The following is a 20107-nucleotide window of genomic DNA, read 5'->3' as shown; positions in this document are numbered from 1 at the left end:
TGCCGTGCTAACTACTAGTCCGCCATAGTGCCCACACGTGAATTTTAGAAAGGCACTTGATAAGATTCCCCATTGTAGGCTCATTCAGAAAGTCAGGAGGCATGGGATCCAGGGAATCTTGGCTACGTAGATGCTGAACTGGCTTGCCCAAAGAAGCAGAGGAGGATTGTAGATGGAGAGTATTCTGCCTGGAGACCAGTGACCAGTGGTGTTCTGCATGGATCTGTACTGGGACCCATGCTCTTTGTAATTTTTATAGACAACTTGGTTGAGTAAGTGGATGGGTGGGTTAGTAAGTTTGCAGATGACATGAAGCTTTGTGGAATTGTGGATAGTATGGAGGGTTGTTGTAGGTTGTAGTGGGACACTGACTGGATGCAGAGCTGGACTGAGAAGAGGCAGACTTCTGGAAGGTTGAAATTGAAGGCAGAGTACAGGGTTAATGGGAGGATTTATAGCAGTGTTGAGGAACAGAGGTATTCTACACCCATAGATCCCTCAAAATTCCCGAACAGGTTTGTTAAGAAGGCATATGGCATTCTGGCCTTCATTAGTCGGGGGACTGAGTTCAAGATCTGTGAAGTGACGTTGCAGCTCTATAAAACCATGGTTAGATCGCACTTGGAATATTGTGTTCAGTTCTGATCACCACATTAAGGGAAGTATGTGGAAACTTTAAACAGGGTGCAATGGAGACTTACTAGGATGCTGCCTGGACTAGAGGGCATGTCTTATGAAAATAAGATGAGCAAGCTTGGGCTTTTCTCTTTGGAGCGAAAAAGAATGAAAGGTGACTTAATAGAGATGAGAAGAGGCATAGATAGAGTTGGTAGGCAGAGACTTTTTCAGAGGGTGGAGATGGTTAATCCAAGGAGTTTACAAGTCATGATACCACTAGCAGGATGTTATTGCTAGAGACACCATTATGATTCTGGCTAGGATGCAGGGAACTAGTGGCTGGAGGCAAAGCCTTGTCCATCAGTAAAGGACCTGTTCCAAGAAAGTCCTTGGCAACACAACATTTTTTACTTCAAATTCTCTGAACAGTCACAGGTTTTAAATGACTGTCGTCATCGAGACATATAACTCCCTGTTGGAAAACTCTGACTGTATACTCCTTTCTGGACTGCTCTCCCCATAAGAGTCAAGGTTACATGATCTCTCAAATTCCTCATCCCAGGATTGATGCAAGCTGCTGCACCAGAGTGCTGTTGTACTTCTGCTCACTCAATTCACCGACTGCCCTCATGATCCTCAGTGGCCTTCCATGAAGAACCACCCATCGACATGAGAGTTGGAAAGGAATCCCGAGCCTGAGGGCTGTGGGTCAGGACCCAAAATACCAGTAAGTGCAACAGTGGCACAAGGAAGACACCAGCTTCTGACAGATTGTTCATAAGACTTAGTAACAGAATTAGGCCATTCAGCCCATTGAGTATGCTCCGCCATTCCATCATGGCTGATCCCGGATGCCCTGACCTATCAGGAAACTATAAACTTCTGCCTTAAATATACCCATGGACTTGGCTTCCACCACAGTGTGTGGCAGAGCATTCCGCAGGAAGTGCACTTTGCTTTGGGAATCTCTGCTCTGCGGATATAAACAATGGTGTTCATAGCAGCCTGCTGAAACCTTACATGGATGCAAAATTATCTCCACATTTTTCCACAATTCAGGTATTTTAAATTCCTGGAAGTCAGCTGGAACCCTCTCCTGCACTCTGATGGTGGGGCTGGTTGCCTTGATCTTTTAGCACAGATGACTCCTTCTGGCATTCAGCTTTTGTTAGAACATACTAGAGTACAGTACAGGAACAAGTGTTTGGCCTATGAAATTGTGGAGAATGAATTAAACTAATGACATCAGATCCCTTCTGCACGTTGGTGTGCCTGTTGATCACCTCTATCATTTCCCCTCCACCAGCACCCCTAGCAACACATTTAGGTAGGCAACCAGCACTCTCTCTGTAACAAACTTGCCTCACACATCTGTGCCGAACTTTCCTTCTCTCACCTTAAATGCATGCTCCCTATTACTGGGCATTTTAACCCTGGGAAAAAGATACTGGCTATCTATCTCATAATTTTATGAACTATCAGATAACACCTCATCTTCCAGCACTTCAGAGAACACAAACAAAAATTGTTCAACCTCTCCTTATAGCACATGCCCTCTAAGCCAGACAGCACCCTGGTAACTCTTGCCTCCATCCTCTCAAAAGCCTCCAAGTCCTTCCTATAATGGGGCGATCAGAACGGAATGTAATACTGCGGTTGACCAGGATTTGCTAGACCCTTTGAGTGAAAGCCATTTCCATCTCCCCGACGGCCTCTGTCACCTCACACTGTGTTTCAGCAACGTGGCTTTAAGGACTGACTCCCTTCAATTACCTTGTGAGAAAGCATTGGCAACTGTGCTGCTAAACAAGGTGCCGCTGGGGATGTTTGAGCAGTGTTTCCAAGTTTTTTGTTGCATGTTGTACCATTGCAACAGTAAATTCCGAATACATGTAAAGTATAAAGGTGGTCTTTGATCCTTGAATAAAATGCCATTTCAAGCAGATTTAAAACACTTTGCATTTTCAAGGGACTCCGTTTGTCGACATCATTAATTGCAGTCATGTTTGAGCACATCAATTCTATCTCCCTAGTTCCAGTGGAATAAGCAACATTTGATGCTTTGCTCCCTGAGACTTTGGACTACGTAAATCTCTAAGTTCAAAGTACATTTACTATCAAACTATGTATACATTCTACAACCTAGATATTCCTCTCCTTATAGGCGGCTGCAAAACAAGAAACCCAAAAGAACCCATTAAAAAAAGACTGACAGACACCCTATGTGCACAGAGAGAGAGAGAGGGAAAAAACCGTGCAAAAGTAAGTAAATAGCATTAAGAATGAAAGTGAGAACTCAGATATGAAGCCCAGAGTGGCTGGAATAGGCCACACCCTCAGCCTCAATTCAGAAATAGCAGAGTAAATGTAACGCAGCAGCAAACAGAACCCAGCCTGACCCTCACATCTGGTCCTGACACCCTGCCATTTCAATCCATCTGACCCGGCATTTACATCATCCAAACATCAGCTCATTCCTCATTCTAGTACCCGGGGCCCTGAGGCATCTATACATTCTGGGCCTGGAGCCTGCTGCCAAGTTTCGCCCCGTACCCAACCTTTCCAAATCAGCAGCTCCGATTTGATCAATCAGATCGATCAAACCCCGCTCTCGGTTTAGGTGGACGGGCCCTGAATCGGCCTCTGCTCCGCTTCAGTCATGATGGAAAGTTGGGAGAACCTTTATTTGTGGTTGCAGAAGTGTTCAGTGTCCACTCTGATGTAATATCATATACAATTGGTGAAAGGCTTGAGTTCAAAGAAGTTTATATTCTTCTGCTTGCGCAAAATGGTGCAGTCACTCACTAAACCACCAGAGGAAGCTCTTTACATAATTCTTTTGAAATGTTGCCCACACATTTAAAGTGAATTTTAAAGCAACAAGCTTCCCATCAGATTTATTTCTGAAAGCAAAATAAAAATTGCAATAATCTGCTTCATTGCTTTATAGATGCTGGGCACACATTTTTCAAGATTCCAGGTTGGTTCTCAAATTGTACAATTTCACGCTCACCTTGCCTATTTATCAAAGCAAATTACTTGCTGCTTTCTTTCCAGGTGAGGTAGAATTAGATTTCTATCAGGTGATTGCCCTTAGCGTGCCCTTCAGTACTGACAAAGTCTGTTGCGGAAAGTTTTGATAAACTTGGGAGGCTGTTCCACATGACTTTGAACTGAGATTGCGGCTCCATGTCCTCTCTGTCAGCAATTCTGCATTCTTGAACCCTGTAACATTCCCTGAATCTGTTTGTACTTGTGCTGAGCCACACCATTGTTACTTCCAGACCGGATTATTCACATGCTCGCCTCGTCAGTCTTCCGCTGCAATTTAGTCAACCTTCAGCTCAGAAAAGGAGTGATTTGACTGTAGAGCGATGAGAGGAAAAAAGGAGAGGGGAGAGGAAATGCAGGGGGCATGAAGAAGATACGAGGGAGGCACAGAAAGAGCAGGGAAGAAGGAACATAGGAAGGGAAGGGAGGGGTTTAGGTAGAAGAGAGCAGGGGCACAGACAGATGGTGAGAGAATACAGGGGATACACTTAGAGGATCAGGATGCAGAGAGAGTGGGACAAGCAAAGATATGAGGAGTGAGAATGTAGAGAGAAAGAGAGGGAGAGCAAGGTGCAGAAAGAGGGGAATGGGCACAGAGAGAGGCAGAAAGTGACACATAGAGAGGACTTGGAAGCAGAGGTGCCACATTAGCTCAGAGAGGGGCAAGGGAACAGGAGGGAAAGCAGGCATGCTGAGAGGGGAAGCTGGGTGAAAGAACAAAGAATTGGAGGGAATACACAGTGGTAATGGGGGTAGAAAGGAGATGAATGTGGGGTCGAGAATAGCAGAGGAGGCGATAACAACCAATAAGTGAGGGGGAGAAGGAGGAGAAAGGTCCATTAAAATGAGAGGTTAGAGAGATAAAGCAGTGGCAGAGTAAGACTAAATACCACTTCCCTAAGAGACTTTCCCATCTCTGGAAATCCACAAACGGCATTTTTAGGGACCTTACATGTAAGAAAAACAATAAGCCTGAATATCAACCAAACTCTGTCTGGCAGTCACTAACCCAATAGCTGGACTGGCATGCTTTTTGGCAATTGCTGATTTTGGCATTCAGCCACAACCAATAGCATCAATCGCATTCAATCAGTAACAATAGCATTGGTGGGGTGCTGCCCTCTGGGTTAGGATCAGAATCAGAATCAGGTTTAATACCCCTGATATACTCAATGTCCTGAAATGTGTTGTTTTACAGTATCAATAAATCAGGGCAACCACTTATTTGGGATAACTCTTAAAGAAGAAAAACTAATCATGAAAATAGTCGCGATTCCCTTAATTTATATGAGACACTATGCCGCTTAATTGGGACAGGAGGCTGTTGCCAAACAGTTTCTAACCACTTCAGTCACATGGGCTTGTGTGATCATTGGATACTACACTGTGCTTACAGTAAACAGCTTTTAAATAGCATCAGTTGCATGTGTTTGTGTAGTAAGACAATTCATAATTGTTTTGTTCATTGCGGTTTCAAGCATTCACAGTTGGAAACACAGAAACGGCCGGGAGTGAAAATGAAACCATTTCAATACTTCAGCAAGTTAGAGACTATGAAGGCATCAACAGTCATCTTGAATATTACTGTTGGTTCCCACTGGACCCTCAGCTATCACCTGTGCCTCCAAGTAGCAAGCGACAGGGGCCACACCACTTCGACAGACAGGCTAAACCATGGGAGGGTAGCCGGCGGGTTTCATACCCCGGTGAGATAGGAATATGCCTGTCCTGGCAGTTTGGGCAGATGAGATCCGCAGTGAGATCCACCAGGCAGGAAGGCAGTTCTGCAACACTATGTGAAGAGCTAAGGGTATGACGAGGCACAGAAGAAGTCACGGTCAACCAGCGCAGCCAGGGGAGATCCATGACATCTACTTGCACCACTGGACCCGGACTCCTGACGTCAAGAGAGTGGAACTGCCCCAGTGCACAGCTCTTCCACTTAAAAATCCTCTGCACAGGTTTCCGTCATCATTGGATACAACAGACAATCACCAGTTTGTTGGTAGTGTTCTAATTTGTTCTGTATTTCATGTGAATACATAAATCTTTACTCAGTCAAACAGTGGTTTGTCTTTTTTATACCTTTTTAACTGCTTCAATGAAACTTCAGCTAATTGGGGCAGCCGCTTAATTAGGCCAGAATGTACTATAAGTAGAGCAAAATGAGAGCGAACATAGTAAGGTAGCGTTTATGGGTCGGTTCATCGTCAGGTCAGTTTACACAAACCAATCTTCCGTCCGTGGACTCACTTTACATCGTACGCTGTCGGAGCAGTGCTGCCAGGATAATCAAGGACACGACCCACCTAGCCAACACACTTTTCGTTCCTCTTCCCTCTGGGAGAAGGTTCAGGAGTTTGAAGACTCGTATGGCCAGATTTGGGAACAGCTTCTTTCCAACTGTGATAAAACCGCTGAACGGATCCTGACCTGGATCTGGGCCATACCCTCCAAATATCTGGACCTGCCTCTCGGTTTTTTTGCACTAACTTACTTCCCATTTTTCTATTTTCTATTTATGATTTATAATTTAAATTTTTAATATTTACTAATTTTAACTATTTTTAATATTTGTAATCCAGGGGGCGTGAAGCGCAGAATCAAATATCGCTGTGATGATTGTACGTTCTAGTACCAATTGTTTGGCGACAATGAAGTATGAAGTATAAATCTAATACTGGAGGGGAAGAAGCTGTTCCTAAATCATTTAGTGTGTGTCTTCATGCTTCTGTACCTCCTTTTTGATTGTAGTAATAAGAAAAGAGCCTGTCCTGCGTGATGGGGCTCCTTCATGATGGATGCTGCCTTTTTGAAGATGTCCTTGATTCCTCGATGCAGGGCAGGCTAGTGTACATGAGGGAACTGGTTGAGTCTACAACCCTGTGTAGCTTTTTCCAATCCCTTCATACCAGACATTGATGAAACCAATTAGAATGCCCTCAATAATACAAATGTAGAAAGTTGCTAAAACTCCTAATGAAATATAGCCATTGTCATGCCTTCTTCATAATTCCATCAATATGTTGAGCCCAGGATGGATGTTCAGAGACGTTGACACACAGGAACCTGAAACTGCTCACCCCTTCTTCTGCCTAGCCCTCGATGAGGACAGGTGTGTGTTCCCTCAATTTCCCCTTCCTGAAGTCCACAATCAAATCCTTGGTTTTACTGACATCTTCTGGCTGTAGTATAGTGTTGTGCAGGATGCATATTGTGTGGAATGGAGTGGTCTATGCATCATTGCCAGGTGTAACACAGTTGATGTGGAATCTTTGGATTCTCAAAAGCCCTCAGTATGGTTGGTAGGCTAATTGTCTAATGTGAATTACCCAATAGGGTAATGGATGTAGGTGGATGTTAGGAAAATCAGGGCAGAGTTCATGGACATGTGAGAAAGAATATGCACTTAGATGGATTTGATGATATTTCTCTGAGAGCTGGCATATAGTTAATGGGCTGAATGAACTTCTAGATTATACAATGGTAGATACAGCTAATAGCAGGGAAGTACACATAACAGAATGAAGATAAGCTATTTACAAAGCTCTTTTAAATGTTCAATAAGCCAGTAAAAGGTGGTTGAACCACTGTTTCCAATTTACATAAATGTCTTGGGAGTCAGTATCAGGTGTTCTAATTTTAAAAATTAATGAACTATCAAACTTTGGAATGGATACTCAGCTAAAACAGAGAAGTTGCCACAAAAGTTACAGGAACATATGGGAAAACCCGGAGAAGGGGAATATGATGAGAAATTAATTTCAATGTATGCAAATATGAGGTAGTGAAGAATCAGAGAGCCATCCGCTCCTTGAAGAAAATGGTTTAATAGCCATCAAGAAGTATTCAGAGGCATGGATTAACAAATCACAGGTAGCAGCGTTCAGATTAATGAGGCTGCATAAAAGCAAATAAAGCATTTATAGAAGGATAGGTCTGAGGTTTCGAAGAAACAGACAAGCTTCCGGGGAGATAGGGACAAGTTGAGTGAATGAACTTTATCATAGAAGATGGAATATGACATGTACTGTAAAATATTAACTCATCTATTTAAAATGGGAAAAAGGCAAGTATGTTCTTAACTTCTGTGCAATTGAAAGGTTTTAAGTGTTTAGTGGCATCTGGGTATCTTTGTAGATGAACCAATGAAAGTCAATTTATAAGTTCAGCAAGCCATTAGGAAGGCAAACAATAGGTTGCAAGAAGATTTGAGTACAAGGTTGGAGATATCTTGCACCAATTTGGTAGGGTGGTCAGCATCAGGAGCATTATGTAAAAATTTGGTCACCGTACCCAAGGAAAGATATGCTTGTAATGAAGCACAGTAGAGTTCATCAGATTGATTCCTGGGATGGAAGGTTTGTAGTACAAAGCATATAAAGGAAGACTAGATCTGTGCTCTTGAGTTGGAATGAACAGCACATTGACAGGTAGATGCAGAATTGGTGTTCACCTCAGCTGGGGTATTCGTAACAAGGGATTACCACCTCAAAATATTGTTGCCCATTCAGGAAAGCGTTATCTCAAGAGTTATTGCTATGTTCATGCCAATCATTTTTCAACAACACAAACACAAGGAAATCTGCAGATACTGGAATTTCAAGTAACACACATAAAAGTTGCTGGTGAACGCAGCAGGCCAGGCAGCATCTCTAGGAAGAGGTACAGTCGACGTTTCAGGCCGAGACCCTTTGTCAGGACTAACTGAAAGAAGAGCTAGTAAAAGATTTGAAAGTGGGAGGGAGAGGGGGAGATCCGAAATGATAGGAGAAGACAGGAGGGGGGAGGGCTGGAGCCAAGAGCTGGACAGTTGATTGGCAAAAGAGATATGAGAGGATACAACAACAATCCATTTGCCGCATTAGGTCCGTATCCTTCTATTCCTGCAAGTGTCTATCTAAATGTCTCTTAAACAAAGTGATTGCATCTGACTCTACCACCTTTGCTGGCAGCACATTCCCGATACTCGTGTTAAAAAACTTACCCCTCAAATCTCCTTTAAAACCCCTTTCTTTCATCTTAAGCTTCTTGTTTCATCTTGTTTTTGACACCCCTCCAATAAGAAAAAGATTCTGACCATTGACAATATCTATGCCTCTTATAAGTTTATGTACCTCCATTAGGCCACCTTTCAGCCTCCTTCTCGCCATAAAAGAAAATACCTAGCCTATCCAAACTCTCCCCATGCTAAAGTCCTGCATTTCAGGCAAAATCCTGTTGAAACTCCAGCTCATTTTCATATTTCCTATAGTGCAGCAACCAGAACTGCACAGAATTCTCCAAGTGTGGCCGAACCAATTTTTTCTTTGTAAATTTGCAACATAATTGCCCATCTTGAATTTTCCACCTCAATCTATGAAGGAAAGTATACTGCATTCCTTCTTCACCACTCTTATCTACCAATGTTGCCACCTTCAAGGATCTAATACTCCTAACATTTCCTCTTACGTAATACTGGCATACTCATAATAATCCATTTACCCTTCTGTGACCTCATATCTCCCACATTCTTCTCCTTGGTGAATACAGAGGAGAAGTATTTATTTAGGACCTCACCCATTTCATCTGGTTCTACACATACAGTAGATCACTCGTTTTATCCCTAAGGGACATGCTCTTTTCCCTGGCAACCTCTTGCTCCTGATATACTTGCAAAAATGTCTTATGGTTCTGCTTACATGCCCAGGATACTTAAGTTCTCACCTACACGTACTGTTCTCCTCAAGATACTCCTTCAATGCTAGTTGCCCATACCTGCCATATACTCCCTTTTTCAAAGTTCAAAGTACATTTACTATCGAAGTATGTGTATATCATACAACCTTGAGATTCGTCTCCTTACAGGCAGCCACAAAACAAAGAAACCCAAAATAACCCATAAGAAAGACAGTCAAACTCCCCATGAGCAGAGAGCAATAAAACAAATTGTGCAAACAGCAAAAGTAAGCAAACAGCATCCAGAACATTCTTTCCTGATCAAACATTCAATATCCTTTGAATCTAAGGTTCTCTAATCTTGCCATCTTTGCTTTTCACCTTAGCAGGAAAATTCTGGCACCTAAGACCTTTTAATAGAGATGAGAAGTGACACTTTTTATGTGGATGCTCACAACACATTTGGTAAAATGCTGTATAACAGGCCTCACTGAAAACTGAAGTGCGAGGAATGAAAAGGGGCTGTGTCAGCACAGGTGTGAAATTGGCCTTAAGGACAGAAAACAGAAGTAGTGATGGATGGTCACTATTCTTGTAGGCACTATTCAAGCCTACAAGATCTAGGGCTTCCTAATGTTGAGGCACAGGTTACAAGCAAGGAAGTTGCTGAACTTGATTAATAGACTGATTTAGCCATAACCAGAGAACCATGCCCGGTTCTGGACAACACATTTGGGGAATACCATGAAACTCCTGGAGAGTGGAGAGAAACAATTTACTGTCTGGAATGGACATAGAACTTTAGCAGGGGAATGGAGAAGCTGCATTACAGCAGAGAAGGCTGAAATTTGATTTGACAAAAGCAAACAAAATCACCAACAAAATAGATCAAGAGAAAGTCTGTCCCATTGGCATGGGCGGAAGCAGAGGAGTCAGGGTTTAAGGTCATTAGCAATATTAAAAAGGAAACTCCACACAGTGAGCTGAAATTCACAGCCGAAAAGGGAAGTGGAAGCAGTTGTAATCAAGACTTTCAAGAGAATGACAAATGCTTGAAGGAAAACTATATCTAAGCAACACACACAAGATGCTGGAGGAACTCAACGGGTCAGGCAGTATCTCGGAAAATGTACAGATACTTGATGTTTTGGGCTGAGGCCCTCCTTCAGGACTGTGAAGGAAGGGGGAAGGAAGGTGGATGGAGCGGAGGTGCTCGATGAAGCAGACACCCTGCTTACAATGGGTCTCACCAATGATGAGGAGGGCGCATCGGGAGTGCCGGATACAATAGACGACTTCTGCAGGTAAAGTGTTGCTTCACCTGGAAGAACTGACTGGACTCTGAATGGAGGTGAGAGAAGAGGTGTAAAGGCAGGTGCAGGGGTACAATATGTAAGGTCATAAGGAAAGTGCTGGAAGTGAGGATTATTTTAATAAGTCCCACTATTGGCTCAATGGATTGAGAAAAATGCTTTGGTGTTGTAATAATATAATAACTACTTCAGGTGTGCCCTAGGAAGTCTTCAGCAATGGGCTGTCCCCACAGAATTCTAATGTGCATGTTGTACACTGTTGAACATGTGTGGCAACTTTAGTAGGCTCACAGGACTTCTGTTACTTTTGTAGAGTGAAAACAAGTGGAGAGAGGGATAAGAGTGAGGGAAGAGACTTCTTGGACTGAACAGCTGCAGAACAAAATTTGGTGGGAGTTTGTTTTGGGGCTTTTGATCACAGTTAATTGGTTGAATAAAGTGTCTGCTTCATCCTGCCTTGCTAGTGGGATGTCTAGGGCTATCACCATCTATTGTGATCAGCTGCAGGGCTGGAAAATCAGGGTCAGTGTCAAATGCTGAGGGTATGACAGGTCAGCCACTGGGGGTGGGAGGTGGGGGGAGGAATTTGGGCAGAGGCGCCTTCAAGTGAGTTACTGTCGGAATTACGTTTCCTGTCACTTGGAGTATGGCTGATTGAGCCCTTTCTTGTGATGCTTTGGGCTGGGATCTGTCCAAGCAGAGAACATCAAGGTATGCTGAAGCAGGTTCCATGTTTTCCCCCAACACAGAGGGCAGTAGGTATAGGCAGTAAGCTCCAATGAGAGGTGCCACAGTTGGGTATATTTATTGACACTTGGACAGCCACACCAGTAAGAAAGGCTTGGAGCAATAATGGCCAACTGCAGGCAAATGTGACTGGCTCATGTCGGCAACCTGGTTGGCATGGATGAGTTGAGTCAAAGGGCCTGCTTTGGTACTACATGATTCTAGGACCCTACCTGCCTGTTTGTGTTCAGTAACCTGGGCAAATTGCAACCAACACACACGTTGCCTACTTATTGGAAACTATATTACCTGACCCCTGGTAGCTCTATGCACTGGCATGCATAAAACTGAAGACCAGGAAGAACATCTGCAGATTCACATCATCTCCAATGAATTCCCAACTGCACTTTGAAATCTGCTTTCTGAAGAAATTCTATCACACAGCATGTTTTTTAAGAATGAAAACAAGTGGAGAGGGGGATAAGAGTGAGGGAAGAGACTTCTTGGACTGAACAGCTGCAGAACAAAATTTAGTCGGGTGCTTGTTTTGGAGCTTTTGGTCATGGTTAATTGCTTGATCAAAGTATGTACCATGTGATATACTGAATTCCCCAAACACATTTGCTTTAGGGGAACTCAGTATAATGTGTTTTATTCATGTTAGTAAAGCCAGTATATGCACCTTATTATTTGTTAGATTACCTGTGGTATTATTACTTCAGATTAGATTAGATTAGATTCAACTTTATTGTCATAGTGCCAAGTACAGATACAAAGCCAATGAAATGCATCTAGCATCTGACCAGAAATGCAAAGAATACTGTTACTTACAAAATAACTGCGAATAAAAAAAGTGCTACAGCACACAAATATAAAAGTACTGAGACAGTACAATATGGATGCAATACTGCTTAGCGCTGTGATGAGAGGTTCAGCAGGGTCACAGCCTCAGGGAAGAAGCTCTTCCTGTGCCTGCTGGTGCGGGAGCGGAGGCTCCTGTAGCGCCTACCGGATGGGAGGAGAGTGAAAAGTCCATGGTTAGGGTGAGATGCATCCCTAATAATGCTTTTCACCACGCCCAGGCAGCGTTTATGGTAGATGTTCTCAATGGTGGGCAATTGGGTGCCGATAGTCTGCTGGGCAGTTTTCACCACACGCTGGAGTGCTTTGCGGTCTGATATGGGACGATGTGTTATGTGTATGAGTTATATGTACTGTGATGTGCACCTTGGTCTGGAGGTATGTTGTTTCATTTGGAGGCCTATACATAATGACAATAAACTGAACTCGAACTTGAAATGTCACAATTAATTCAACCTGCTCAAGAAATTAAGAGTTCCCGGACCGGCTGGTGGCACAACGACATCGGCGCCGACCCGGAAGCGGAGGTTCCGGGGTTCGAAACAAGTTGGGTCCGCTCCTGGGTACGCTTTCCATCCATGCCAGGTTGAGTGTCGAGATCGCAACTCGACCTCGTAAAATAAAGGGAAAATACTGTGAAAATGTCTGTGTGAGGAGTGGCGTGCCACACAGTCTCTCTCTCTCGCTCCGCGCCTTGTAAAAGCCATGAAAAAGGGATCATCATAGACGCACACATGTACATGCAGACAAATACGCACAGACTCACATGCACGCAGGCACACGTAAAAAAAAAAAGAAAGAAAGAAGGAAATTAAGAGTTCCCATTAGGCACAGTTGGCAGAATCCTATTACTGCCATTTATTATATATTAGGGTGATCGCGCTTAATCAAATCGATTAAATCAGGGATTAGCTATCACTAATTGTAATCAATGGATGAACTTAATGAAGAGACAGGAGGTCATTGAGTTCATCAAATCTACGCCAGCTTCAACAGAGCATCCTTATCTTCCTCTCTTGTTTCTCTGCAGCCCTGCATTTTATTCCCTCCCGCAGCATGTCAACTTTATTACCGTTTAACCGAATGAAGCACAATTTATAGCTACCAATGCATCCTTGGAAGCTAGAATGAAATAACCAAGCTATTCATAGTCAAAGGGCCATACATCATAGAAATGGTCCCTCAGCCCAACTTGTCCATACTCACCTAAGATCGTCCCATTTGCCTCTGCTTGACCCATATCCATCTTTCCTAACCGCGTACCTGTTCAAGTTTTTAAAAAATATTCTTATCTAAAGCCTGAACTACGTCCTCTGGCAGTTCATTCCACATGCCCACCATCCTCTGTGTGAAAAATTTGCCCCTCAGTTCCTATTAAATCTCTCCCATCTTAGCTTAAGCCAATGACTAGTTCCTGATTTCCCAACCCTATGAAAAAGACTATGTGCATTTACCCTATACATACCCCTCGTGATTATAACATACAATTTAAAGTTTCACCCGTTTCCTATGCTCAAAGGAATGAAGTCCCAGCCTGTCCAACTTTTCCCTCCTCAAGGTGGCAGCAGTAATCCACTCATTTCCATAAGTTTCTGTCAGTGACTTGATCTGAAAACAGGATGATTTTGTAAAACATTAGAGGGGCAGGTTGTCTTATGAGGAAAGGTTGGACAGACGAGACTTGTACCTATTGGAGCTTGGAGGGAGTGAAAGGTGACTTGATTGAAATATATAAGATCCTAAGAGGTCTTGACGGTGGATGTGTAGAGGATGTATCCGTTTGTGGGAGAACCAAGAATCAGAGGTTGCTATTCAGAAACAAGGGGCCATCCATTTCAATCACATACAAAGCCAGCTTTTTTGACAGGGATTATGAGTCATTTAACTCTCTTTCTCAAAGTGCTGCGGAAGCAAAGTCTTTGAATATTTTTAAGACCGAGGTAGAAAGATCTTTGCTTAGCAAGGAAGTGAAAGTTTACTGTAGGTAGGTAGAAATGCGCAGTTAAGTTTCAGTCAGATCAGCCATAATCATATTAAATGGAGAGAAAGGTTTAAGGTAAGTGTAGGTTATTCCTGCTCGGAGGCTCGAAGTTTTCGGATGGATGTACTCAGTGTCAGATGTTGTTGGGTGCTTCTAATGCATCGGCAGTTGTCGGTGCCTGGAGGTTTATGGCAGGGAGTTTCTCCCTTTTGCCGCCTGCTATCGGGGACTTGGGAGTCGATTGGGACTTTGAGACTTTTTTTTACCGTGCCCATGGTCTGCTCTTCATCAAATTATGGTATTGCATTGTACTGCTGTAACTACATGTTATAATTATGTGGTTCTGTCAGTGTTAGTCTTTGGTTTGTCCTGTTTTTCTGTGGTATCACTCTGGAGGAACATTGTATCATTTCTTAATGCATGCATGCATTTCTAAATGACAATAAACGAGGACTGAGCGTTCTCATATTCTAATCTAATCTTAATTTGGATATTCACATGTTTACATCAGTAGGTGATCATTTGATTCAATATCTCTCTGTACTTAACATTGACCCTCTCTTCTAATCACTCTTGAATGGACAAGCGGCTTTGCCTGTGACAGCCAATCCAGATAATTGTTCTGAGTCTCAATCCCTCAAGTGTGGGGGAACGTCCTTCCTAACAGTCGTAGACTATTTTTCATTATTTTCCCCATTTGCCCACATTTCTTGGGTCATGATTTAACTTTATATGTTTCTCAAACCAACATATTCAGCATCCTGTCAAGGCTATGAGGTCATTTCTCACAACACACATAAAAGTTGCTGGTGAACGCAGCAGGCCAGGCAGCATCTCTAGAAAGAGGTACAGTTGACGTTTCGGGCCGAGACCCTTCGTCAGGACTAACTGAAAGAAGAGATGGTAAGAGATTTGAAAGTGGGATGGGGAGGGGGAGATCCGAAATGATAGGAGAAGACAGGAGGGGGAGGGATGGAGCCAAGCGCTGGACAGTTGATTGGCAAAAGGGATATGAGAGGATCATGGGACGGGAGGCCTAGGGAGAAATAAAAGGAGGAGGGGGAAAAACCCCAGAGAATGGGAAAGAGGTATAGTGAGAGGGACAGAGGAAGAGAAAGGAGAGACAGAAAAAGAATGTGTGTATATATAAATAACGGATGGGGTACGAGGGGGAGGTGGGGCATTATCGGAAGTTTGAGAAGTCAATGTTCATGCCATCAGGTTGGAGGCTACCCAGATGGAATATAAGGTGTTGTTCCTCCAACCAGAGTGTAGCTTCATCTTTACAGTAGAGGAGGCCATGGATAGACATGAAAGAATGGGAATGGGACGTGGAATTAAAATGTGTGGCCACTGGGAGATCCTGCTTTCTCTGGCGGATAGAGCATAGGTGTTCAGCCAAACGATCTCAGTCTGCATCGAGTCTCGCCAATATATAGAAGGCCACATCCGGAGCACTGGACACAGTATATTACCACACATTCTTTTTCTCTCTCTCCTTTTTCTTCTTCTGTCCCTCTCACTATACCCCTTGCCAATCCTCTGGGTTCTTTTTCCCCCTCCCCCTTTTCTTTCTCCCTAGGCCTCCTGTCCCATGATCCTCTCATATCCCTTTTGCCTAACACCTGTCCAGCTCTTGGCTCCATCCCTCCCCCTCCCGTCTTTTCCTATCATTTCGGATCTCCCCCTCCCCCTTCCACTTTCAAATCTCTTACTAGCTCTTCCTTCAGTTAGTCCTGACGAAGGGTCTCGGCCCGAAACGTCGACTGTACCTCTTCCTAGAGATGCTGCCTGGCCTGCTGCATTCATCAGCAACTTTTATGTGTGTTGCTTGAAATTCCAGCATCTGCAGATTTCCTTGTGTTGAGGTCATTTCTCATTTACCTTCTTTCATATGGAATTGTTGTTGTAGGTAATGCTGGATAAGCGAAGGCCGAGGATGTAGAACATTTATTACTAATTGACTGGGCCAGCAAAGAAGGAGCTTAAAACAGCCCATTATGATTTGAAATATTTTATATAACAATCATAAACTAAAATGCATCAAATAAGAGAAAAAATACATTTATCTGAAGATTTTCATTACTGTATGTTGCACGAAGCCTCAACTGCAGTAATGAAACTGTCATGGTGAAGTATAATGTATCTTAAACTCCAGCACATTATCAGTTAAAGATGAGTACTCACCTCTATTGCATCTGCTCCTGCCTGGAGCCCAGATGAGCGCTCAAAGCTCCCTGTGCGTTTCAAATATTGATACCTGAAAAGAAATTGAGAAACGAAGACCATAAGGCAGTCAAGTAATATTCTACATTTGAAATAATCTTCAAAGTGACCTGCCTTTCATATTCTACAGGCTTTAGTGATATTCCAGCACAAATGCATTTAGTTAACATCAGCATGTTTCAAAGTGCAGAAACTTAGACCAGAACTGTCCTGGTTGTAGATGTAGACGTAATGTATAGGACATACAAAATATGTTAATAGTGATAATAGATACAACATGCAAAAGAGAAACATGTCAGGATTAGCTTAACCTCATTGGTAGCACACTTACCTATAAGTCAGAAGTTTCAGGGACATGTAAGCACAAAAGCGTAGATGTTCCAACATATATTTATATCGTGCAAAAAGCTCCAGGGCAAGAATACAGAAAATAAGAGCAGGAGTGGGCCACTTGCCCCTTCAAACTTGTCCTACCACTCAATCTGATCACAGCTAATATATAATGGCTTCAACTCCTCCTCTGTGCCAGTTCCCCAAAACGCTTAATTCCTCAGTCTTTCAGATCTTCATCTATCTCCTCCTAAAATAGATCTAATGATCTGGACTCCACCACCCCTATGGGAAGACAATTCCAGAGGTTCACTACACTCTGAGAGTAGAGGTTTCTATAAATGACCGGCTTGCTGTTTTGCAGTTATATCTCCTGGCTTGTGACTCTGCCTGTAGTGGAAAAACCAATATCTACTGTACTTTAGGTCTTATACGTGAATAATGTCACTCTTCATTCTTCTGAATTCGAAGAAACAAGATATACATCCAGGCTGTTTAGTCTCTCTTAATAGGAGAATCCTCTCATCCTAGGAATTAGCCTGACAGATCTTCCAATGCCATATGCCCTACTTGAGTAAAAGGACTTAAACTATGCAGTCTTCCAGGTGAAAACAGCATCATTTCGTACCCTATCCAACCAAGGTTGTTTAGGTGGTCAGAATTGCAGATAAACAGATATTTAGGAGTTATTCTATGTTCAGACTTCTGTCTTCCACAGTTCCCTTGACAACACATTCTGATATTCCAGCCTTTTCTGCATCCATATTCCATTTTCCCAGCTTCTCCATCTCTTCCTGCTTTCTATTCCAATGCCTTTCAACCTCTGAACTTTGATTTTCATTTTTCATCAACCGAGGAATTCTCCCATTGGACAGTCAGGGCCCTGAATCTTCATTTCATTTCTGCTTTCACCCTCTTGAAATCACCCTGTAAGCCTCCACAATTAAAGTATGTTGTCTGTCCTTTTCAATGTCCTTTCCTTGACATTGGATGAACAAATACAGATGACGTGGAAGTTGGGCTGCTTATGGTGGTGACAGTGGCATTCTCGACGTAAACTCAACTCAGTCAACAGGTATAATGCAGAATTTATGGTTATCCAGCACTTGAATATCCAATCCCACTGAACTTTGACTTCTTTGTCTTTACAATTAAAACTGTTTCAATAAATAGCAGTCTCTTGGGCTAGAAGATGACTTACTTCCATTCCTGCTTTATGGCTTTCAATGGCTGATGATGGCAACTTGGGGCCTACAGACTTCCACACGTGGGGCAGAAAAGGCCTGATAGGGAAAGCGGTTGGATAGTTTATGAGGTAATGTGCATCTTCTGCCAAGTACACAAGGTTTCTCTGCACTCCTGATGCAAAATTTTTAATCTGGTACATTATAAACCTGTTTAACTTGTAATGACATGAATGTATCTTCATGTGATATTGAGACCAAATTCATATCTATTCTGAGAACTAAGTATGATCAGGCATACAAGAATAGTTTGGAGAGAAGGATGAAATCTGGCAGCAGGACTGAAGGCCATAAAATGTGCCAACACATCCTGTAGGAATTTCTTTACCATTTGATGAAGCATAATGGAACTCTCCTTCACTGCACTTCCATAAACTGAAAAATGTGGAACATAATTCCTGCTATTTCATTGTGTAAATACTGATTTGGTGTTAGTGGATAAAGTTAGTTCCACAATTCATCTCACTTTGTGTAAACTGTGCTCCTCAGTCAGGATTTTGCATTTAATGTACAGTAATCAGAATAATTAATTTCTCATCTTGGTTTCACTCTTGCAGCCTGAGGGAAAATTCAGTTATAGCCTCTAGGACATGAATTTTGACTTATAATTCCCATCACTGTGAATGTTACTGAAACAAATCTCTGAAACAAGTCATCATGTAGTGTAATTGCAGTTCATGTGTCAAATTAGTTCTGTATACAATATGTGACATGTGGAGACCTTAAAAAGTCAAAGGGAATATTTTTGAATCGCGAATAAAAATGTACAGACAGTTCCTCACTTTATATTGGCATTTTGATGTTTTAAGTGCTACACCATATGTTGAATCTGTGATTAGCTACATGAAAAATTCTTAACTGCAGCATGTCACCAATGAAGACAAGCACTCTCACAATGAATCCTCAGAAAGACAGAATTCCTGACCTCCTGCCAAACCTTAGACACTTTAAAGCCCAGTATTCTGACAGCTGATTACTAGAGTTCAATTTTTACCACTCTCTTCTGCTCCTGTCAAATTCTGTTGTCCTGTTTACTTGATTGTCATTTACTGGTTAAGACAAAAAATGAATGCTTGGGAGCCAAGCAGCTGCATGGTATCTTTGCAGTAAATAGCACACAGAGTGGGTAGAGAGTGGAGTGAAAGGGAGAAAAAGGTAAAAGTAGCCAAATAGTTACTCCACCCCTCCCCCCACCCCCGCCAAACCAAGCTTGGGCTTGGCGGTGTCACCACCATCTGATGTCTACCGTTGAGGGCCAGACATGAAGAGTGAAGACTTTAGTAAGTTGCTGCAAGGGACAATCAGTGCCTGGAAAACTGCATCACATTCAGTATAGAAGTGATGGAAGTCGGAGGGAGGTGGAAAGAAATGAAAAATGAAAATCAATTGAAAAAGCAGTTTGTAGAGTGTAGCTACTTACACCTCTAATTTATTTTTACCAATGTTCATGCTGCCAATTTTATTTTTTTCCCCTTTCATGCTCCTCGCAACAGTCTGACAAAGTGAAATCCTCTTTTTGTGCCTGAGTGCCGTGAATTATTCAATATTTACAAGGCACATCTCCTGCCCCAATGACAGCACTTAGGCTTTGGTAAAATTGCAAAAATCCTGGTTTCCATTACTGCTTTTGGCTAAAGTTGACAGCAGCATTAGCCCTGCAATAGCTACCCCTATGCATTCCTCATGGGCCAGTGAAAGCTCACATTGGTTTGCCAGCCCTTGGGCTAGGGGAACTGCCCTCAGATCCTGTGCAGGGTTTAACCTGATGAAGCACAGCAGCCCCCATTCAACTGCAGAAGAAAAATCCACTGCTGGAAGAAACAAGAGTGTTTTTTATTGTTAACTTGTTATGGTATTTTAACTTGATTTTTACTATACAATCACTTTATTCTTTAAGTAAAAATATTAAGCTTTATTCTAATGTAACATTTTTTTGATTCATCCTGATTATGAATGTAAAGACATACCTTGACAGTATTATTGTCTGTGCTGGGTGCTTCAGCATCTGCCTGTGAGCTCAGTTGTCTTTCGTATAGCCCATTTGCTACACAGTTAAACACCAGGATCTGGGCTACCAGGGACAAAAACCTTTGCAGGAG

General features: G+C 42.6%; 1 protein-coding gene across 1 annotated transcript in view; it reads right to left on the bottom strand.

The window, feature by feature from the left end:
- The window catches only part of LOC140205083 (N-acetyl-beta-glucosaminyl-glycoprotein 4-beta-N-acetylgalactosaminyltransferase 1-like), an 872662-nt gene that overhangs the window by 29761 nt on the left and 822794 nt on the right, over nucleotides 1–20107 (bottom strand). Inside the window, exon 17 of the mRNA XM_072272248.1 lies at nucleotides 16396–16468. Within this exon, the coding sequence (XP_072128349.1) occupies nucleotides 16396–16468 (73 nt within the window). The remainder of the gene's footprint in view (nucleotides 1–16395; nucleotides 16469–20107) is intronic.

Source organism: Mobula birostris, chromosome 11 (genome assembly GCF_030028105.1).
Source record: "Mobula birostris isolate sMobBir1 chromosome 11, sMobBir1.hap1, whole genome shotgun sequence".
NCBI lineage: Eukaryota > Metazoa > Chordata > Chondrichthyes > Myliobatiformes > Myliobatidae > Mobula > Mobula birostris.
Note: the sequence above shows the minus strand (reverse complement) of the source record. Positions and strands in the feature narration are given on the sequence as shown.